Source organism: Ranitomeya imitator, chromosome 5 (assembly GCF_032444005.1).
Source record: "Ranitomeya imitator isolate aRanImi1 chromosome 5, aRanImi1.pri, whole genome shotgun sequence".
NCBI classification, from domain to species: domain Eukaryota; kingdom Metazoa; phylum Chordata; class Amphibia; order Anura; family Dendrobatidae; genus Ranitomeya; species Ranitomeya imitator.
Window position 1 is genome coordinate 621753695 of NC_091286.1, and position 24390 is coordinate 621778084.

The window sequence follows — 24390 nt, forward strand, 5'->3', positions numbered from 1 at the left end:
CGATAACCTTTGTTTTCAAGGAAAAAGTCACTGTCAAAGGTGTTTGGCAGTGGCTTTCTCTTCTCTGCCCATTGAAAACACATGAACGCTCAGCTGAGTTGAAATCAGGAGAGGTAGTTGTCTGTCGAACAGCTTTCTCATGTATGACGCCTTATTCCTGCACCTGGGGGACCAGTAGGACTCAGGGCTCCAGAGCAGCTGATACGGCTAAACGCAAAACCATGTTCTGAAGGTCAAATTGTGACATTTTTATACTAGCAACTAAAAATCAAAGGAGGGGTAACGTACAGAGCACATTAGAAGAGAACCATCCATCAATGTTGTGACTGTATGGAGGCGTGATCACATCTTCCAGGTACTTACATTTCGTGCTGCCAGCGTCATTAAACTCCCAGTGAAAAAGGTCAAGTAATACCCTGGATACACACCATGCCAAACTGCTGACAACAGGAAGGTCTGAGCTGTCGGGCTGTACGTGGCGCGTTCATAGCATACTCTGTGGAAAGCCAAAAATGCAGAACGGTCATAATGTGAGCGATGGAAAAATCAGTCGCTGGGTAAAAACATGTGAAATCTTTAAGCTGCAAACACCGATCAGAAATGAACGACTGTACTAATGTTCATCTGCAACCATCGTTAGTCAATGGGTCTTAAAGGTTACTCTGAAAAAGTCACGTTATTCCCAATTTCTAACTCGTTCAACACTGAATCCAAGAACAAGGTTCTGAGATCCCAAAGATTTGGACTCTGAATAGGGCAAAGGTGCATATGTGCGACGTTCGCTCCATTCATTTTCTATGAGGCTGTGCTGGCCTATTTTCACTAGTCCCATAGACCATGAACAGATAAGAGGTGGCGCATGGAAGACATTGTGTGCTGGAAGACATTGCTATTAGGACCGTCATACCTCTTTAGCCACAGCGCAGTCTGTATGTTCCAATTATCAATGAACATCTTAAAGCTTGTGGAGAACTGTGAAGAAAAATAGAAAATTAGCTCAGACGATATTCTCTTTATTATAGTAAGATATGTGGGAAGGTTAAGTGTACGGATGTGCGGCCATCATCATTCAACCATTGCTCTATAGTTTTCAGCTTTGATGTTTTTTGCACCAAATTCTTAAAAATGGCTCACGCGGCCAATAAGTTTGGCACAAAAGGGAACCTGTCATTATTGGTGAAAAAGTGAACAGTGATCCGCCATACTTACAGCGCTTCCTTATCCTGTCACTATTTCCCCACAGTATTATGTGCTTCTGAAGAAGGTAAACGCGAGCGAAACATTACGCATAATCTGTGAGAGATTAGTTCATAATAAATCATCATTATAATTCATCTGTCACGAGTGCCAAGTTCTTCTTTCTGCAGTCGCCCTATATAACTGCAGACTTGTGAATCTTCACATCACGATATGAGGATTCTCCGGTATTTGCATACACGTGGTCATGTGCCGACTAGACATGCGTGGCCTCGCTCCATACAAGTGTATTGGAAGAGGCCACTCTCATCTAGTCAGAATGTGGCCGGCAGATCACGTACTTTGGTCAAATGTCCACCCGCTCTGGTACCAGAGAATCCTCACAGCGGGCAGTACACAAAATTTGTACCCAATAGCCGGATAGTAACCACTTTTTTCAGCACCAAAAGTCGCAAATCCTAACGACAAATTAGAAACTCCTCCAGAAAGTTTTCTCTGGGGCAGCGGTGAAATGACGGAAGATGCTCAAAAAAAGGTGTGACATTTGGTAAAAGTTGCATTTCATTAATCTGTCTGAAACACGTGGATAAGCAAAGTTGTTGTGGAAAAATAAAGAAAAAAGACTTAAAAAAAAAAAAGAGAAAGAAAAGTGGTGCAAAACAGAGAAAAAGGTGCAAATACAAAAGCCACAAAAAAAGAAAATTACTCCAAAAAAGTGGAGAAACTGCAATGATGAATCGGAGTATTAGGCCACGTGCACACGTTCAGTATTTGGTGAGGTTTTTACCTCAGAATTTGTTTAAAACCAGGAGAGAGTGATAAATACAGAAGTGGTGACGTGTTTCTATTCTTTTCCTCTGATTGTAAGCCAAAACCAGCAGAGGAACAAATACTGAGGTAAAATACTGACCAAATACTGAACGTGAGAATGTGGCCTAAGGCCACGTTCACACATTCAGTATTTGGTGAATTTTTACCTCAGTATTTGTTTTAAACCAAAACCCGGAGTGGGTGATAAATGCAGAAGTGGTGATATGTTTCTATTATACTTTTCCTCTGATTGTTCCTCTCCTGGTTTTGTCTTACAAATACTGAGGTAAAATACTGACCAAATACTGACCGTGAGAATCAGGTCTAGGGCTACGTTCCCGCAATGAGCTTTTGGTGACTTTTGATGTTGCAGATTTTCTGCACCATTTCGGCACCTATTAAGTAAAACAGGCTACTTGCATTTTTTTAAAAAAAATACAGAGTAAAAAAAACACTCACCAAAAACTCATGGTGTGAATATAGCCTTACTTAGAACAGCATCAGCTGTAGAAGTATTGTCATACATAGAGAGATGTTAATTATTCCTGAACTACCCCCTTAATAGCACTATATAAATGGGGTATTTCAACATTCCCTTCTTGCTAGAAACATCCCTCAAAAATAAGATGGGGCTTTCAGCAATCAATAACAGCTGCTCAATCTCCCTACAGCATCCCCACATTTTAAATAGATGTCTGTGTGAGAATTGCACGGACATGGCGCCTTCTCGCAAGCGGGAAATGCGAGCGAGCACAAAAACAAGTTGCTGAGTGGAGTTTTACACCTGCAGGATTACACGTAGACGTCTTTCATGGGGCATTATGAGATAATTTATAGCCATGTTTTTTTTCGTACACTTTACATGAGTGAGCAGCATCAGCCATTATCAGCCGCTCCGGCGATATCCCCGGCAGAGGTAAAGTTAGGGCTAAATCAGGTCATGTTCAAAGTCACAGGCACTTGGTCCTTGGATGGTTTCCAGTAGACCTCTCAATGCTGCGGCCAGGCCTGTAAATCAGCAGCATTTTTCTTCTCCCCTGACGGCATTTCTATTAAGCGAACACTTGGATTATTGATTACAAGTCACGTTTTTAAAGTTGGATTTAATAAATAAAGAAAGACGTGGAGGGACATTTGCTGAAAAGTATTGCGGATTTATTATGTAAATATCTGGGTTATCGTATTATACTAGTGAAGACATAAATCGGAGTGAGTGGAGACGGCCATGTGGAAAGGCTGAAGGCTTTGTGCACTTACGTTTCATGTACACAGCTCTTATGCGGACCAATGTGTCTCCATGGGTATAGTCTGAACCTGGTGTCCTGTTTGGCTATGTTCACAGGAAGTCAAAACTGCCATTTTATTTATTTACTTATTTTTAAAGTGGAAACTCTCCTTTTTTTTGCAATTTTTCTTTTCCGGAAGCAGTTATGAAAAGTTTTAAAAGTGGATCTGTTTCAAAGAACTTTATTTTTTTCCAGCAGGCATTTTTCAGAACTTAAGCTTTTTTGTGTGTGTTTTTATTTTAGACCAAATTAAATTTTGGAAATTGAGTAGGTAGGCTTTCTAACATCCTTAAAAGCTTAGAAAGAAAGTACCGTACCCCCTGAGGCTAGGTGCAGACGAGCGTGTTTGTCACCCAAGAAAATCGGATCAATTATGCAAATTAAATTCTGATCCAACGCTGATCATGGTGTGATCCGATTCTCTCGATTGAGAAAGTTGAAAAAAAAATTCTCCATCTTAATTCTGTCCATACATGGATATCGGACTGCACTCAGATGTCATCCGAGTGCAGACTGATGGTTTCCACTGACTCGTTGACTTGCAAGGCCAAGTGTGATCCGAATATCAGATCTAACTCAGGTATACTGCGATTTTTCACCAGACCGGCTCTGCCAGAGAAATAAAAAAACAGACATATGCACCACCCCACAGAATGACATTGGTACGAGTGCGATCTGATGTTTTGTCGGATCTCACTCGGACCGATAATACGGTCATCTGCGCCTAGCCTGGGGGATTGAGGCGGTCTAGTTAGGATGCCTCCATCATGGTCACCTGGCACAGAAATGTCTGGCCATTGTCGCTTACATGCAGATGGATGAGGGAACACCTACCTCTATTTTTTTGATGTTCAGATTTGATACTAGATCCCAATTTTCTTCCCCGTTCTCATCATAGCCTTGGAAACCGAAACCTGCAGCATTATTGATCGCGTCCGCTAAAAGGAGAAAGTAGCAAAAACACGTTCTTAATTTTAAACACTTGTCCACCACTATGTGCAGAAGCCGCTAAACTGTGTGCCAGAATCAGACATCCAGATCAGCTATTAAAGGGAAATTTCCCAGCAGGTTTCCACTGTGTAATCTGAGAGCAGCATGATGTAGGAGTCTAGATCCTGATTCCAGCGTTGTGTTGCTTACTAGGCTGCAATGTAAACAGAAATCTGCCAATCAGTGGTGTGGGTGAGGAAATACAGGGCACAGCATTCTGATGAGATCAGTAACAGAGAAAACAGTGATTGTATCAAAATGACAGCATGCAGCCTAGCAATTGACACATCACTGTAATCAGGGTCTCTGTCACTACATCAAAACAGCAAAAACCTGCTGACAGATTCCCTTTAACTTAAAGTAGATTTCTACTATAAATAAAGCCAATTTCTGGAGTAAATGTAATGACTTTATTCTCAGCTGACCCCCGTCCTCCTATTATTGAATAAAAATAAAGGTTGGAGGGCTGGTGTAAGAACAACAAAATTTTAAAATCTTTTACACGACTAATTATTGTGCACAAAATACAGCTCCTTAGGGCTGCAGGGGGCCCCTTTACCTACCCGGACCTGTACATCTGCAAATATGGTGTCACATACACACTGACAAAGCTGTTGGTACCGTCTGTTAAAGAAAGAAGAACCCACAAAGGTCACGGACAGCTTGAAATTGACAAAACTAATTTTTAATTTAAATGTACTCAATATGAGCCATTGACAATCAGACAGTGATTAGTAATTGTGGTTCAGCAGAAAAATACAAAATATAATGAACCTGGCTTGGACAAAAATAATGAGACCCTTAACTTAATATTTAGATGCACAACCATTTGAGGTAATGGCTGCAAACAAATGAGAAATATCCACAGGTATTTTGGCCGCCTCCATGTGAGCAAACTGCTCCTTGTGTCTCATGTTGAAGGTGCCTTCTCCAGACTGCAGGTCTCAGCTCCTTCCACAGATGTTCAATAGGATTTAGATCGGGGCCCACAGACACCACTTTAGAAGAGTCCAAAGCTTTGTTGCCAGCCATTCTTGGATGGATGTGTTTTTTTGCCCATTATCTTGTTGGAGGACCCATGACCTGCACCTCAGACCAAGCTCTCTGACATTGGACAGCACATTTTGCTCCAGAATGTCTTGATAGTCTTGAGACTTCATTGTACCCTTAACAGGCAAGCCAGATGAAGGAAAGCAGGCCCAAAACAAAACCGAGCCTCCTACATGTTTCACAGTAGGTATGATGTTCTTCATTTTTGCATCTGTACACAGAGATGATATGACTTTCCAAAAAGCTCCAGTTTTGTGTCATCTGTCCAGAGAACATCCTCCCAGAAGCTTTGTGGCTTGTCAGTATGTATTTGGCAAATTCCATTCTTGCTTTCTTACCATTTGCTTTCAACAATGATTTCCTCAGCGGTCGTCTTCCAAGAAAACCACTTTTGCCAAGACAGTGACAGATGGTGCTATCTGATACTGATGTACCTTAACCTTGGAGTTCACCTTTAATTTATTTTGAAGTTGTTTGGGGCTCTTTGGTTACCATTCCTATTATCCATCTCTTCAATTTCTCATCAATTTTCCTCCACGGCCACATCCGGGGAGGTCGGCTACAGACTCAGACCTTAAACTTCTGAATAATATGTGCAACTGTAGTAAGAGAAACATCAATCTGTTTGGAGAAGTTCTTATAGCTTTTACCTTTTCCATGTTTGTCTATAATTTTCATTCCAATCTCCTGAGACAACTCTGTCCTTAGCTTTCTGTGGACTATGTTCAGTGTTGTACACCATGATACCAAACAGCACAATTACTACTTTTGACCTTTTAAATAGCAGACTGACTTATTACAATTTTCAATTGGACACCATTATTTTTGTCCACGACAATTTCATTAGCTTTTTTTTATTTTTGTATTTTTTTTTAACCATAATTCAAAAGCAATATCTTATTTTTTTTAATTTTGATATTGAGTAAATTTAAATTGAAAATTACCTTTGTCTGTTATAATTATATCAGTGACCACTTTGGGATTTTCTTAATTTTATCAGAATTTTGTCCATGTGTGTATAATAAGGTTGAATTCATAAAGACTGATCCGAGCAATTTGTCCACTTTTTGGCTGAAGTTAAAATTCATAAATGAGGCCCCAAAAAATAAATTTCAACGCACTTCAAGAGTTTTTTTAACTCACATTTTAGCCACTGGATGGCAGTGTTTGATCACATTTACAGGGCACTTACATAAGGTCCAAGCAAAATAATACTTTGGTCTTGCAGCCATTAGAGACAAGTAGAGATATATGACTCTTGTGGGCACTGATGAGGTTTCCTGAAATCGTTCGTCTATATTGTATTCTACGGGTAATATCCGTGTAGCCGTCATGTAGAATCCTAAGGATATTGCACAGACCACAAGTTTATGCACCACAACTGTCTGAAAAGAAAGAAAAAAAGCACAATCTCATGAGTACATACATTAGAGCTGAATATTCACAATTTTCTTCAAATAAAGCAATAATAATTTGGATCGAAAAATCCATGCCGTAGATTCTGTTGGATATCCTGTTGCTTTTATAGTGCTTGCATATTCTGCAGCTCTTTACACAAGGAGCAGTAAAATGGGCCCTACCCTAGAGATGCCAGACGTGATTTACCTCCCTGTGATTGACATCACTTATGCCATTTCCTTTGAGGTAAGGAGAAGACAAGAGATCATCTAATTTCTGCTTTATAGCCCCGGCCAAGATAATCTCTAATATGTGGATAACCTCCTTAAAGAGGCACTCCCACCTTACACTTCTATGGCATATTATCACCTGTTCAGGCCTTATAGACCAGTAGATAGTTGGTGTCCATGCAGCGCCCCAGAGTCCTGGTCATTGCAGTAATGTCGCTCTGCCACTAAGGGGAGTGATGTTATGTCTGATTGCACTAAAGGAGTTCACCTGACCAGGTATCACAGTCACACTACACTACATACTCCGGCCACCAGGGGGAGCATAAGGCACTATGTATTAGGCTACTCCTCACACTCTGGTAAAACTGGGGGTTGGACAGGAAGTGAGAGAGAAAGCAGCCTGGGAGAGCTCCAGGGAGGACCTGTCAGGGGTGGGTTCCTGGCAAGTACCCAGCAGAAAGGACAGAACGTGACGGAGCCGCGCCTGCACTACCGTGCGGCGGCATCCTAAGGAAGGACACAAAGCGAAGGATATTGTGGAGAAGTGAGAAACTAGAGCCTCGAGATCGGCAACATCCTACTGAGGCGCGTAGCCGGTGGCTGGAACGCCGAGGAAGTAACTGACTCCAAGCATTACTTCAAATACCGCAGGACAGTCGATTATAGGTTGGCTGTCTACCATACATCACCTAAGCAGACATAGGGGGCAAACGTGGAGAGGGGCGTCTCTAGGGTCCCAGAATAGCTCCGAGCCTACCCGCCATACGGGTGCGTCCTAGCCAGATATACTTGGGGGACGGAGAGAGAAAGAACGAATACGAAAGTTGGGAGGACTATCCTGAATGCTCAGCAGGGAAGGACTACAACACACAGGCGCTAGTGGTAGGCACTGATTTCCACCTGCAAAGGGAACTCTGGATGTGCCTTCGGACCGGCCGGTCTCAGCCCGCCCTGTTAGCAGTGCTCTGGATTGCGGATCCCGAAGTTTTCAGTAAAAAGGTAAAGAGACTGCAACCTTGTGTCCTCGTTATTAACGGCGCCTCACATCGCCACCTACACTACTGGGAAGCCCTGGGGAAGCACTTCACCTGTGGGAAGGTATTCCATCTAGCTGCCATTACATCACCCCAGTGTACCCCCAAGCAGCGTCGGTCACCCTGACCGAATACCACAGGTGGCGTCACGAACCCTTGACCAACTTTCATCACCCTTTCCTTGGAAGCCCCTTAGCAGGGTCACGGACCGGGTCCAGCCACTGTGACAACCCTAGAACCGAGACAGAGAGGACCGGTACCGAGTAACCCACAGCCCTGCGCCTGGGGGCGCTCCATCCATGCCACCACTATGGTCTTCCTGCCAGAACCTTAACTGAACTCTATGACAAACCCAGCTCTGCCACTCCTGTCTCACATAGCTGTGTAACTGCTAAAATCGCTGCCCTAGCTCTGCATCATCACCACTCCAGCTCTGCTTCATCACCAATTCAGCTCTGCTTAATCACCAATCCAGCTCTGTTATATCGCCGGTCCAGCTCTGCTTCATCGCCATGCCTATTCTATGACACCAGTTACCGTGTCTTCCATAGACACTGCGACTGCTTTGAATGGGAAGCTGGAGGCATGCGAGGTCTTCTGCACCCATTTTTATGTCTCACGAAGCCTTGGGTCCGGATGAGCAGTTCTTATGCAGCACGGACAGATGGGGTTGGTGCAGCAAAGCGATCCAGATGGAACAATGAAGGCTGATGTAGCAGAACAGCAAATGATGTAGTAAGTGAAGACATGGTAATTTTCTGTTCTGTTACATCAGCCTTCATTGTCAACCCCATGTGGCTGTGCTGCATAAGAACTGCTCATCCAGACCCAAAACATTGAGGTTCTGGCTCACTAAGACAGACATAACAATGGGTGCAGGAGACCTCACATGCCTCCCACCTCCCATTTAGCCAATTCAAAGTAATCGTAATGCCTATGGAAATCCATGCAGATGTGTTCCTGGGTGTATGGACGCCATGGTTCTGTCAAAGCTATCGTGTCCCTATTAAGGACTGGAGCAATGGTGCTTCTGTGATCGGAGTCGGTGATACAGCAGCTGGTAATACGTTTCAGACTAAAGTTCTAAAAGTCAATGAAAATCGAGTATTCCTATTCATGGGGGAGAAGAAGGATGTCACACAACATTAACAGTGAACGTGAAAGTGGTGAGCGATTAGAACATCTGAGCAGATTGCAGACATATATCTTCCTGGTGATATTAGTTCCTGACATTTGGCATACTGCAGATTACAGCGCGACTGACGGTCACTGATAAACTATGTTCTGTGCTAAAGATGATCACAGATCTAGAGGTGAGCTCACGGGAGGATGGCGCATTTTAGAACTACATAAACCGGTGTTCTAGTGCAGTTTACCCATGAATGGGGTCATCGTAATCATTACTGATTAGTGGGGGTCCAACTGCTGGGACCAACCGGCATAAGTGGGCAGGTGTATCCCCGTTACAACAGGAGCAACAGCGCACGCTCGACCGCCACTCCATTCGTTTCCTATACAGCTGCAGTCCCATAGAGAATGAATGGAGAGGTGATTGGAAATCTGACTTTCCACTCCAATTTGTATTGGGCATAAAAAGTTCCCCATTTTGCCTATCGGTGGCGGCCCCAGCCGTGGGACCTCCACAACCAATAAGTTGATACTTATTTTATGGATAGGTGATAAAGGGGTTATCTGGTTTAAACAAGTTAAAGGGACACTGTCACCTGAATTTGGAGGGAACAATCTTCAGCCATGGAGGCGAGGTTTTCGGGTGTTTGATTCACCCTTTCCTTACCCGCTGGCTGCATGCTGGCTGTAATATTGGATTGAAGTTCATTCTCTGTCCTCCGTAGTACATGCCTGCACAAGGTAATCCTGCCTTGCGCAGGCGTGTACTATGGAGGGCAGAGAATGAACTTCAATCCAATATTGCAGGGGGCATGCAGCCAGCGGGTAAGGAAAGGGTGAATCAAACACCCAAAAACCCCGCCTCCATGGCTGAAGATTGTTCCCTCCAAATTCAGGTGACAGTGTCCCTTTAAGTAGTTATAGCAGCCATTTAGCTGCTTTGGCACCAATATTTAGTCACCAAGTCACCCAGGCTTCATGCCAAAGCGTAGATCCTTCTCACTTCTTCCTCCCCTTTCTTGGTGCAATGTCTGCGTTTTATAAGTATCCTGTTTTTGGCTCCTATGTTTGGAAGAGGCGGTGACCGATACCTAATAATCCTTACCCATATGTATTGTTTTTTTAACAAGGTGTAAATTTTGCTATTCTTCTGAATCAGGCATATTTTTCTTAGCACATATGCACTTGTTAAATATTTGCAACAGGTTTTTTTGCAGCAAAACAACAGTGTGTTGGCAGGAAAAACACAATGTAATATATGCTAGTTTTTAACATGTGTTTGTGTGCAACATTAAAGTGTTTTTCTTGCCTTTTTCCCCCCATTCATTTGAATGGTTGAAAAACTCAGCAACGATGCAGAATTGACAAGCTGCAGATCGGAAAAGACACTGGGATGGTTCAAATCTACAAGGAAAAAATAAGCAACGTGTGCATGAGGTTTCAGAAATCTCATTCACTTTGCAGGTACTGTAAAACACATCAAAGCCCAGAAAAATGACTAAAATGCAGAGTGTGAACTAGTCATTCCTGTGCCTCTGTTCCTGAGATATGGCCCCTTTGTTCCGGTATATACATCTGGTCTAGTTAGCAAAGGGGTCATCCTCTTCAAAAAGACACTGACATTGAGGAGTTGAGGACAACTTGAGGCGTTGAGGACAACATGAGGCGTTGAGGACAACTTGAGGACTACTTGAGGAGTTGAGGACAACTGGAGGCGTTGAGGACTACTTGAATAGTTGAGGACTACTTGAAGACTTGAGGACTACTTGAGGAGTTGAGGACTACTTGGCTAAAAAGATTTACATATACAGGGATGTGGAGGCATGGAGAGGAGCAGGAACAAAAGTAGGTCTTCTGTATTATTGCTTATGGGTGACACGTAGGCCTCTGCTCACTGCCTCCATCATCCATCCGCTTCATGGATATGATATGAAAAGCTCATGAAGTATGCGTTAACAGAAAACAGCCATGTGCCATATCTTGGCATCCGTCACCTACTATTATAGCATCCATTAATCTTTTATGTGTTTTTTAACTGCACTGTCGGGATGACAATGTAGGATACTACTTTATTCCATTAATTTCTTTTTTTTACTAACCAGGCAGAGGCCAAAAGGCCTTCATCTGGTAATGGAGCCCTACAGACACTTAAAATGTATGTCCAGAGCTTTCCAGTCCTACAGCTATCCAAGGGCAAACAAAGTGCTGCAAACAGACCTATTAACCAGTTCCACGTGTAGCAGATATTAGGAGGAACAATGAACTAAGGCAGTGGTCCCCAAATCCAGGCCTCCAGGGCCGCCAACAGTGCAGGTTTTCAGGATTTCCTTAGTATTGCACAGGGGTTGGAATCATCACCTGTGCAGATGATCACATTACCACCGATGCAATACTAAAGAAATCCTGAAAACCTGCACTGTTGGCGGCCCTCGAGGCCTGGAGTTGGGGACCCCTGGACTAAGGTGCAAGACCGGCTGGTCCTGGAATGGACACATTTTTGTAATGCTCAGTGGACTCCAACCTTTTTTGCTTTGGGAGCCACATTCAGCTCTGAAAGGTCGTTGCGAGCCACATTCTGTATTAGTAGCCAAAGCCACCACTACCTCACAGCGTAATGCAGGTAAGAGATGGTTGTAATGCACGTTGCATGATGCAGCAATGTAGCAGTAGCATAGTGCCTGAAGCCCCCGATATTGAGTGGACCGGCTAACGGTCTAATGTGTACGAGGGCACCGGCCATCTGATCGTCGGGTTTGATCGTGACTGTGCATATTCGATTTCAGACTGCAGATGGCATTGTTCTCCCAGAGATAAGCCGCCGGCCGATGTGGATCTCTCATATAGAAGACTGGGGGGCTCGGCCGGACCAGCGCTCCTGTGTATGGGACAGTGGGCTGAGATGGCTGCTGGCTGAATGGTTGACCCAAGCATCGTTTGGCTGACAGTCATCTAATGTGTATGGCCGGCTTAAAGGAGACAAACAGATGGTCCACAAGCAAAATTCATTTTAATCAATAGATCTTTGAATAATAATAATTTCCACAATTGGATGTGTTAAAAAAAAATGTTCCTGTGCTGAGATAATCTTATAAATGTGCCCCTGCTGTGCAGTGTGTAATGGCTGTGTCTAACCGTGCAGGAACATGGTCGGATCATGCCACATTTCCTGGGCAGGGGGGAAGCAGAAGAGTATAAAGATATTACAGCACAGGCCACAAATAATTCTTTCTTTGAAATAAAACATTTAAAAACAGGCAGGGAAATGCTTTATCTCACAAAAAGAATCAGCTGTGACCCCGTGCTGTGTTATCTGTACACTTTTTTTTCTCCCACTGCCAAGGAGCTGTACTATGATCAGACCATGTTCCTGCACAGTCAGACACGGCCAGTACACAGCAGGGGCACATTTATAAGATTATCTCAGCACAGGAACATTTTATTTAACCCCTTTCTGACATTAGACGTACTATCCCATCGAGGTGGGGTGGACCCCTATGACCACCGACGGGATAGTACGTCATACGAGGGGAGCGCGGCCGATCGCGGCTGGGTGTCAGCTGCCTATCGCACATTAACCCCCTGCACACCGCGATCAAACATGATCGCGATGTGTCGGGGGTACAGGGAAGCATCGCGCAGGGAGGCGGCTCCCTGCGGGCTTCCCTGAACCCCCCACAGCAACGCGATCACATCCTACCTCCTTCCTCGCTGCAGGCCCCGGGTCCAAGATGGCCGCGGCATCCGGGTCCTGCAGGGAGGGAGGTGGCTTCACAGAGCCTGCTCAGAGCAGGCACTGTGAAGCCTGCAGCGCTGTAAGTCACATCGGTGATCTGACAGAGTACTGTGCAAACTGTCAGATCACCGATCTGTGATGTCCCCCCGGGACAAAGTAAAAAAATTTTTTTCCAAATGTGTAAAAAAAAATAAAAAAAAATATTCCTAAATAATGAAGAAGAAAAAATTATTCCCATAAATACATTTCTTTACCTAAATAAAATAAAAAAAAAAAAAAACAATAAATGTACACATATTTAGTATCACCGCGTCCGTAACGGCCCGACCTATAAAACTGGCCCACTAGTTAACCCCTTCAGTAAACACCGTGAGAAAAAAAACGAGGCAAAAAACAACGCTTTATTATCATACCACCGAACAAAAAGCTCTGCAAACGCAATGTGACACCTGCAGACCATTCCATCTAAGTCTGCATTCTAAATGGAGCTCCTTCCCTTCTGAGCCCTCCCATGCGCCCAAACAGTGGTTTACCCCCACATATGGGGTATCAGCGCACTCAGGACAAATTGGACAACAAATTTTGGGGTCCAATTTCTCCTGTTACCCTCGGGAAAATACAAAACTGGGGGCTAAAAAAATAATTTTTGTGGGAAAAAATGTTTGTTTTATTTTTACGGCTCTGCATTATAAACTTCTGTGAAGCCCTTGGTGGGTCAAAGCGCTCACCACACATCTAGATAAGTTCCTTAGGGGGTCTACTTTCCAAAATGGTGTCACTTGTGGGGGGTTTCAATGTTTAGGCACATCAGTGGCTCTCCAAACGCAACATGGCGTCCCATCTCAATTCCTGTCAATTTTGCATTGAAAAGTCAAACGGCACTCCTTCCTTTCCGAGCTCTCCCATGCGCCCAAACAGTGGTTTACCCCCACATATGGGGTATCGGCGTACTCAGGAGAAAATTGACCCCAAAAGTTGTTGTACAATTTGGCCTGTTATCCTTGTTAAAATAAAACAAATTGGAGCTGAAGTAAATTTTTTGTGAAAAAAAGTTAAATGTTCATTTTTATTTAAACATTCCAAAAATTCCTGTGAAGCACCAGAAGGGTTAATAAACTTCTTGAATATGGTTTTGAGCATCTTGAGGGGTGCAGTTTTTAGAATGGTGTCACACTTGGGTATTTTCTATCATATAGACCCCTCAAAATGACTTCAAATGAGATGTGGTCCCAAAAAAAAAAAATTGGTGTTGTAAAAATGAGAAATTGCTGGTCAACTTTTAACCCTTATAACTCCCTAACAAAAAAAATGTTTGGTTCCAAAATTGTGCTGATGTAAAGTAGACATGTGGGAAATGTTACTTATTACCGTATATACTCGAGTATAAGCCAACCCGAGTATAAGCCGTCGCCGACCCCTGTAATTTTGCCACAAAAAACTGGGAAAACTTGTTGACTCGAGTATAAGCCTAGGGTGGAAATGCAGCATTTACCGGTGAATTTCAAAAATAAAAATAGATCATTATTGCCCCATAGCTGTGCCATATAGTGCTCTGCACCGTTCATATTTCCCCATAGCTCTGCCACATAGTGCTCTGCACTGTTCATATTTCCCCCATAGCTCTGCCATATAGTGCTCTGCACCGTTCATATTGCCCCATATCTGCCCCATATAGTGCTCTGCGCCGTTCATATTGCCCCATATAGTGCTCTGCACTGTTCATATTGCCCCATATCATGCTCTGCACTGTTCATATTGCCCCATTTCTGCCCCATATAGTGCTCTGCACTGTTCATATTGCCCCATATCTGCCCCACATAGTGCTCTGCACTGTTCATATTGCCCCATATCTGCCCCATATAGTGCTCTGCACCGTTCATATTGCCCCATATCTGCCCCATATAGTGCTCTGCACCGTTCATATTGCCCCATAGATGCTCGGTATAAATCTGTGCCGCTGCTGCAATAAAAAAAAAAAACAACACATACTCACCTCTCTTGATTGCAGCTCCCAGCGTCCGGTCCCGGCGTCTCTCCGCACTGACTGATCAGGCAGATGTCGCCGCGCACACTATATGCGTCATCGCGCCCTCTGACCTGAACAGGCAGAGCGCAGCGACGCAGGGAAGATGGAGCGGCGCCCGGCGGCTGGAACGCGGACAGGTGAATATTACATACTTACCTGGTCCCGACGTCCGGCTCCCCCTGCCGTCCCACGGTCTTCTGTGCCGCAGCTTCTTCCTCTATCAGCGGTCACCGGCACCGCTGATTAGAGAAATGAATAGGCGGCTCCACCACTATGGGAGGTGGAACCGCTTATTCATTTCTCTAATGAGCGGTCCCACGTGACCGCTGATAGAGGAAGAACTGCAGCACCGAAGACCGTGGGACGGCAGGGGGAGCGCCAGGATCGCTGGAAGCAGGTAAGTATGCCTCAGCGACCTCTCCCCCTCACCCGCCGACCCCACCGCTACCGTGACTCGAGTATAAGCCGAGAGGGGCACTTTCAGCCCAAAAATTTGGGCTGAAAATCTCGGCTTATACTCGAGTATATACGGTAAGTATTTTGTGTGACATACCTCTGTGATTTAATTGCATAAAAATTCAAAGTTGGAAAATTGCGAAATTTTCAAATTTTCGCCAAATTTCCATTTTTTTCACAAATAAATGCAGGTACTATCAAAGAATTTTTACCACTATCATGAAGTACAATATGTCACAAGAAAACAAATGTCAGAATCACTGGGATCCGTTGAAGCGTTCCAGAGTTATAACCTCATAAAGGGACAGTGGTCAGAATTGTAAAAATTGGCCCGGTCATTAATGTGCAAACCACCCTTGGGGGTAAAGGGGTTTAACACATCCAATTGTGGAAGTTATTATTACTACAAGATCTATTCATGAAAACAAACTTTGAAATTAACTGTTTGTTGGAAAACCTCTTTAAAGGGAATCTGTCACCCCAAAAATGTCCTATACACTGAGGCCACCGGCATCAGGGGCTTATCTACAGCATTCTGTAATTCCTTGTGTAGCCCTAGCATTGGGCCTCTTTCAGAGGGAATAATCACTCCTTGTATATGGACCACAAAGCACCATCTGCTTGTCTCCCAGCCTGAACAAACAGCCTGATATCCCATCCGTGAGTGCGGTGTATTTTCCCATTTCTGCTATTAAGGACTATTTTGTCCGTTACACCAGCACCCCCCTCTGGCATAGCAAGAGTGCAGACTACGGTAATTTCTCTCAAACAGCCTGATAGGCATCTATGAGATTTGGGTCAAGACACCCACTGCCGATACATGGAGATTTCTATGAATCCTGTCCACTTTGCTGGAACTATAAGACACTGCGTTTTTGGCTCAGCAAAAATATGCAGCCTCAAAAATTTACCAAAAGTTCATCATGGGAATGTAGTCTTAAAGGGAATCGGTCATCAGGTTTTTTCCCACCTAATCAGAGAGCAGCCTAATGTAGTGACAGAGACCAGGATTCCAGCGATGTGTCACTTACTGGGCTGCTTTAGTGTAGTTTTGAGAAAATCACCTTTATCAGCAGTAGAGGACTAGTAAACATGCTGCCATGTAGTCCTCCATATTCATGAGTTGTATAACCCCGCCCACACCTCTGATTGGCAGCATTCTGCCTATGCAGAGTGTACACAGAAAGCTGCCAGTGGTGTGTGCAGGGCTGCACAGGGCTCAGCATTCAGAGAACTGGTAGATTAGCATATAAAACGGTGTTTAAAACAAAACTGAATCAAACACACCAGTAAGTGACACATCGTTGGAATCAGGGTCTCTTCCCTTACATTATGCTGCTCTCAGATGGGGCAGCAAAAGCCTGCTGACAGATTCCCTTTAAAATCTTAAATCCAGGCATGCTTCTACCTTATTTTTCTAAAGTTAGGCAAGGTCTATTCCTCTCAGTTCGGAGTAAGAAACAAAGCAGTCAGGACAGAGATAATGATCTAATGGTGTGCTGGGAAGACATAGAAGATTGTTCTTTTTATAGTAGTGCATGCATGTCCCGGCAAGTCTGCGGAGCTAATGTAATCGAGTACGTGATTCAGAGCAAAATACCCTTGTGAGCAAGGACATACATGATAAACAATATATTCCAGGCCTGCAAAGTGTGATCCAAGGGATATAGAAAAGGTGTGTGGAATCTTTAACTGGACAACTCGTATAACATTAAATATCTGTAAATAGCAATTACAACACATTAATGTGCTTCTCCTATCATAGGGGCCCCAATCTTCAGCTGTCCCCTCCAGTACTAGGATTGACAGCTATACTTCTGACCTTATATTCAATGCAGGACAGTTTCCTTCATCAACATAATCAGTGCTTCTAAGAGGTAAAGTGTAGAATTTATTTTTTATTGTATTGTCCATTTAAAGAGTAACTAAACTTCTGATTTCATTTAATTGCAAACGTATGTATTTTTGTAATATACTTTGTTATATTACTTTGCTTCCTTCTCTTTCAAACACTTAGCTGCAGTGCTGCTTCAGTGCAAAGTTCGTGCTCCTTTAGAAGATCCTTTCATTTGCTGCTCTGCAATATGCATACAGTATATTCACACAATTTGTACAATATATGGGAGACTTTCCCTATGGCCACGTTCAGTATTTTACACCAGTATTTCTAAGTCAAAATTGGGACAATCAGAGGAAAAGTATAATAGAAACACATCACCACTTCTGTATTTCTCACCCCCTTCTGGTTTTGTCTTAAAAATACTGATATTACCTACTGACTAAATACTGAATCTGTGAATGTGGTCTATCCGAGACGCTCTTATCGCCTTCCCTTTACTCAAATCACAGAAAATCATTTACACAGAACTGCTATATACAGTGCAAGGATATTGCTGAGCAGCAGATGGAAGAGACTTTTAAAGGAGCAGTAACAGACTGGTTTTATAAAAAAAAGAATTAAGCAAAATAGGGCCCCAAAATTGCCATTTTTATAATCTCAGCCACATAATAATAATAATAATAATAATAATAATAATGCCATACAGTCTTATAGTAACAAATAGTACTGCAATTTAATACTTAAATAATACTGTAAACCGTATAATCAGATTATAAATAGTACTGCCATATAGTTCCCTTGTTATACTACAAATTAAATCATCACCATACATCTATAAATAATACTTGGCAATTTTAGTTAGGTCCTGAGCTTCCTGCTCCTGGGGGCTGTTACCAAACGGGGGCATGAGCGGTTGCCAAGTTTGCAACCCCTATAAGTAGCTCTGCACCAATTCCATGTTGCCGGTTTAGGTCTATATTGCGTAGTTTGACATTGCTTTCAGGCTTCTGCAGAACCGTAGAAGAATGTGCTACTTCTTATGTCTGCACGCTAACGTGTGCTTTTCTTCTCTGCGCTGACAGCTTATGCCCACTGTATTCAGGAATGATTGATCTCCTGTCTACCCACAAGAACAGCAGTTATCCTACAGATCTGTGCATGAAATCCATCAGGCAGACAAGCTGTGCTTTCCTCTACCGCCCCAGGATGGAGCTACATAAAGAGTCACGATGCTGTCAGATCTTAGACCTTTCATGGTCTTTAGAAGCAGTATCACCGCCGATGTAACAGCGCAGGGTTACAGTAACATACATCTCCCCCAAAATATCCTTCCTTGTACGTGAAGTTATATTTTCAGACAAGCGTATCTGTACCTGCTGTTACTAAACACACTGACACTATTCCCTGCCTTCTTAAAGGGTTGGAAAATGCATTGAAGTCCTAGGTATAAGATAAAGGCACACAAAAACAAAAAGCACAACAAAGATCAAGAGCAACTGGTCTAGCCAGGAGGTCTGCACATTTCTGCCATTGTTAAAGGGGTTGTACAGGAAAATTATATATTTTTTTTTACTATGGGTCTATTAACTATCAGAGGCAACTACCTGACTGTTCTATCTGCCTGTTCTACCTGGCGCCAGCTAAAAGTGGTCACCGACCGCTCCTGCTGGCGATTCAGCTGCTGCAGAATCAATAGAGCAGCTCTTCTTCTTCCGGGATGCTCTGTTGACAGGGTGCAACTGCTGACATCATGCGGATTGATAACCGGCTGTCAATCAGCATGACGTCAGCAACAGAGCGGAGCGTAAGAAAAGCCGCTGCTCTATTGACGGGACGTCAGCGGAAGTTGCTGAATCGCAGGCAGGAGCGGTCTGTGACTGATCGGCACCGGACACAATAGGCAGGTAGTTAGCGCTTAGGCCCATAGTAAGAAACGTTATATAGCCCTGAATAATCCATTTAATTGGGTCACTCATTTTGAGCTTAATGTGAGACTACTTATGATAACATCAGTTCGGGCACTCTCTAACTGTTAGCAGGATTTTGCTGCCCCTCAAAAACTATATATATATATATATATATATATATATATATATATATATATATATATATATATATATATATATATATATATATATATATATATATATATATATATATATATATATATATATATATATATATATATATACATACATACATACATACATACATACATACATACATACATACATGTAGCTTTTTCACAGACCAGGTAAGCAATATCTTTACATAGCCAGTCCGACTGTCCATGACGGAGAAATCAGTGTTTGAATTGATATGCAAATGAGGCTAAAAAGCTATGGTATATGTGAAGCCTGTGTCACTTCAGCTCTGTTCCCCATCCAGTGCTGCTGCCTCCTGCTTGACTGACAACCTGTGATGTCCGAATTCAGGCAAAAGAGCTTTCAGTGAAGCAGGAAGAATAGAGCTGGAGTGACAGAAGCTTCAAATCTACAAACAGCTTTTCAGCCTCATTTGCATATTAATTCAAACACTGATTTCTCAGTAATGGAGGAATGGACTGGCCATGTAAAGGTATTGCTGAATTTGTCTTTGAAAGAGATACAAGCACATATAAATATTTTGGGGTGTGAAATCTTGTTGAAATAATCCTTTTAATGGGAGTTTTTTTTGTGCAAAAAATAAGGGGCACCCAATTTCCACTTCTACAGTGCTGCCCTATCCGAGTACCGCATAAAGGAGTGACAAACGCTCATTCCATTGCTGCATCAATTACTTAACGTACTGAACGAGCGGTGATAAAATCACTGATTATGTGCCGCCTCGTGAGCTGAGCGGTGTAATGCGCTAAATGAGGTGTGCAAGCTCAGTAGTTCTCGATATACATGAGCTGCCGAATCCCCCCACCGCTGACTGACAGCCACCTCTGTATAGGGAAAAAGATGTCAATCAGCCGTAGGGGAACTTGTGAATATGGAGGACTCATAGGGCCTCAGCTCCCGCTGCAGATGATAAACTCTGCTCTTATGAACACTACTAAAAGAACTCCAGTTACAGAATCAAGGTCTCATTACTTTGTCGTGCCCTTAGCATAAACCTGCTCTGATTTCCTGTGAGGTTCGCTCAGACGTCCGTTTTTCACAGATAGAACCCGTACCTATCTTGTCTATGGGGCTGTTCACATGATGTTGCAGTCTCATCTTCCTTAAAGAGCAATGAAATAAGACAAAAAAGTCATCCTCAAATGGTGGTTCTAAAGAATGAACTCCCCGGAGTACTAGGCGAAGGGGACACATGACTGTAGGAAGGGGGACCCTCAAATTCTGGAGTTTCTATCATCTATATTTATATTGATTTTATTACACTTTGTGTTCCTCCTTTTAGTAGCAGCCGTCCATTTCTGTGCCTGGTTTTGTGTTACTGTAAGGAGGGAGGAGTTCATGAAAAAATATATAACTTCCCGTCTCACTGTCTCTTCATCTTACCATGAGACATGGTGGAAGCGCTTCCTGCACACCTGCCTCCTTTTCCTTATGGTACTGTGCAATTGGAAATTTAATATATGACTTGACTGCTTACCCTGTTTAGGGTAATTTATGTATCATTGCATCTTTTATCTGTAACTTTCCTTTATGTTATCGTAGAATAAAAAAAAAAAACTAAACATGTTGATTGGCTTTTTTTTGGCATCAAGCTTGTAAGCCCAAGGGAGGACAATCCTTCAGTCATGGTTCCCTAGAGGTTTCCACCACATGGATTTTTCCTCTCCTGAGTGCTGAAAGATATCTCTTTGTGAGTTGGAAGTTTAGTGTCTTTTTATAGATTTTAGTCTAGCTTTATTAATAAGTAAAAATAAAATAATTAAAAATAAAAGTACAGAATGAAAGGTAATATCAATCAAATCAGATTGGTCTATTATGGTCACGGCTGTGATATCGTGGTTGGGGAGTGTGGTCGATGTGGGCGGCAAGTTATGGTGGACTAATAATTTAATAGAAGCTGTTACACAATGGAGGTAAATAAGCTGAGCTTTGGTGGCCACCTGATGGATGTGATAATGGTAACGTCAATCATCTTAGCGGTTAAGCACAGGAATGAGGATGTTTGGTAGGGTCATTGGAGCCCTTGAAGTCTGGCTTTGCTACTGTGGCAAGTCAGAGTGTGCTGACCCTGGGTTGCTGCCTGCCGACTGCTGTATGGCAGGCAGCTCATGGTGTCCGTGAATCTCAGAATATACTTGCCTAGCATTTCACTGTGCTATGTAGTTGGGGTTACATGGTAATAAATGAGGGTCAATCCCATCTCCAGAAGTCATGGAACAGAGCAAGCACTAAACTCTTGAGTTCCCAAACCGTAGGTCAGCAGACTGGTGATGGTGAAGAGCGATATATAGGATATATATATATTTAACGAATGTTGTAAATTTTTTGTGCAACTAGAAATTGTGCAAAAATGTTGAATCTTTTTTACGTTTTCACACCTATCCCGGCCAGTTTTGCCAACTTTTTGAAAAGTGTGTAGAGCTGGATATGAATGATGTGTGGCCAAGCCTGCCAACAAATTCATTAGATTTTACGCCACAAGAGTGGTATAAATTATGCCAGAAAACTACTCCAGTCCCTTAAGCTAAGGGTCAATTACATGGACCACCCAGTGACCGATCGGTAAACAAAGCGTGCTGAGCAATCTCTAATAGACCGCCATGGTTTCGGCAGTGTGAGTCCTGTTTACACGGGACGATTCATCACCAAAAACAATGAATGGTGCAAAAGATTCCATCAAAAGAATGAGCGTTTTCATTAAGTCATCGGCAAACTGTTTACACTGCAATATTACCATGAAATGAGCGTTTATAAAAAAAAGCCTACTCAATTATCTTCCAGTGTAAGTATTTGGTGAGGTTCTGACACTGCACTTATTTTTGTTGAGCAAAAGTGAATGGGATTTATAGAAATCTCCTGCCCACTGTGATTTTTTTTTTTTTTTTAAGCAGCGTAAACCGACCTGTGTTATGCATTTCAAATCCACAACATGATGATTTCTCTATACGTTTTATTTGCAGATTTTACCCCTAGACATGAATTAGGTGAGGAAAATCGGCAGGTGAAAAATAATTGTAATCCGCGCAGTAAACGTTTATGAAAGATCAGCAACAGAAAGCATCCAAACCACAGTAGTTTAATTTAAAACATGACGTAGCAAAAGGAGACAAAAAGCGCAGCTGAAAGAAAAGTGATAAAAACACATAAAAAAAATCACTCAAAGACATAATGAAGAAACGCAGGTCATCTAATGTAGCTAATTGGGGCAGAAATGCTACAACAGCAAAAACAAAAAATACTCATTGTGGGAACTTAGCCTTAGGGCCCCTTTCCACTTGCGAGGAAAACAGACGAGTGCAATCCGAAAAAAAAAATAAAAAATCGGATTGCACTCGGACCAATGTTATTTAATAGGTGACATTCCATATGCGATTTTTTTCTCAGCCGAAATCGGACTGAGAAAAAAATCAAGTGCTGTCCGTTTTTTACGCACCGGTGTCCTTTGAAAAGCCGGCAATTCAGCGCGGTGTACAGTAAAATCACACTGACAGCTTAGATTACAGTAGATATATACACATAGAATAGATATATACATACATATATATACATACATATACATACATACATACATACATACATACATACATACATATATATATATATTCTCAGGGAGACACCTATATATATTTATATTTAATGCAGCACTAGATAGCTTAAAAGCCGGTAATTCAATTGCCGGCTATTGCCATCTCCTTCCTATACCCGACATGATATGAGACATGGTTTACATACAGTAAACCATCTCATATCCCCAATTTTTTTTTGCATATTCCACACTACTAATGTTAGTAGTGTGTATGTGCAAAATTTGGGCGCTCTAGCTATTAAATTAAAGGGTTAAATGGCAGAAAGGGCGCATCACCGCGAATGAAGGTAACTACAGGTCATTGACCTAGTTTCCATTCATTCGCTGGGGTTTTACAGCCAGGAGCACAGCTGCATTAGCAGAGCTCCTGCCTGTAAATTTTTTTTTACCCCTTCAGATGGATTTACATCATGGGACGTGACAGATCGGAAGGTATGAGATATTGTTGTTTTTTTATTTTGCCTTTGTTACAGAGCGAGGGTCTTCAGGTGGATTACCAGGATAATAAAATATTCCAACAACCTGTGTTTTTATTTCATTAAAAGACTTTGTAATAATGTGTTTGCGTTTTTTTTTATCCATTTCAGACTATTGGATTATTAATGGATAGGTGTCATAATTGACGCCTCTCCATTATTAATCTGGCTTAATGTCACCTTACAATAGCAAGGTGACATTAACCCTTCATTACCCCATATCCCACCGCTACACGGGAATGGGAAGAGAGTGGCCAAGTGCCAGAATAGGCGCATCTTACAGATGTGCCTTTTCTGGGGTGGCTAGGGGCAGATGTTTTTAGCCAGGGGGGGGGGCAATAACCGTGGACCCTCTCCAGGCTATTAATATCTGCCCTCAGTCACTGGCTTTACTACTCTGGCGGAGAAAATTGCGCGGGAGCACACACCAATTTTTTCCGCCATTTAACCCTTAAATATAATAGCTACAGCGCCCAAATTTTGCACATACACACTACTAACATTAGTAGTTTGGAATATGCAAAAAAATGGGGATATGAGATGGTTTACTGTATGTAAACCATGTCTCATATCATGTCGGGTTTATGAAGGAGATCGCAAAGCCGGCAATTGAATTAACGGCTTTTAAGCTATCTAGCGCTGCATTATATATATATATATATATATATATATATATATATATATATATATATATATATATATATATATATATATATATACCTATTCTATGTGTATATATCTACTTTAATCTGAGCTGTCAGTGTGATTTTACTGTACACTGCGCTGAATTACCGGCTTTTCAAAGGAGACCCATGCGTAAAAATCGTACAGCAATACGGATGTCATACGGACGTTGCGATAAAAAAAAATAAAAAAAAATCGCATGACACTCGCATGACGTTACAACCGTTTTTTCGGTCCGTAATTCGGACCGTTTTTTTTCTCTCAAGTGGAAAGGGGCCCTTAGGGTGCAGTCAGACGCCCATATAAATGTGACTGGAAAGCTGGCACGAACTATGCAGCTGTCACGCTCGGTCAGGATAGC

At 42.5% G+C, this 24390-nt stretch overlaps 1 protein-coding gene across 2 annotated transcripts in view; it reads right to left on the reverse strand.

Annotated features, from left to right (window-relative positions):
- MBOAT2 (membrane bound O-acyltransferase domain containing 2) overlaps positions 1-24390 on the reverse strand; it is a 312770-nt gene that overhangs the window by 20498 nt on the left and 267882 nt on the right. For both annotated transcript variants that reach the window (XM_069728064.1, XM_069728065.1), the window contains exons 8-11: positions 6526-6718; positions 4128-4231; positions 908-972; positions 364-496 (exon numbers count right to left, since the gene is read on the reverse strand). In XM_069728064.1, coding sequence (XP_069584165.1) covers positions 364-496; positions 908-972; positions 4128-4231; positions 6526-6718 — 495 coding nt within the window. The remainder of the gene's footprint in view (positions 1-363; positions 497-907; positions 973-4127; positions 4232-6525; positions 6719-24390) is intronic.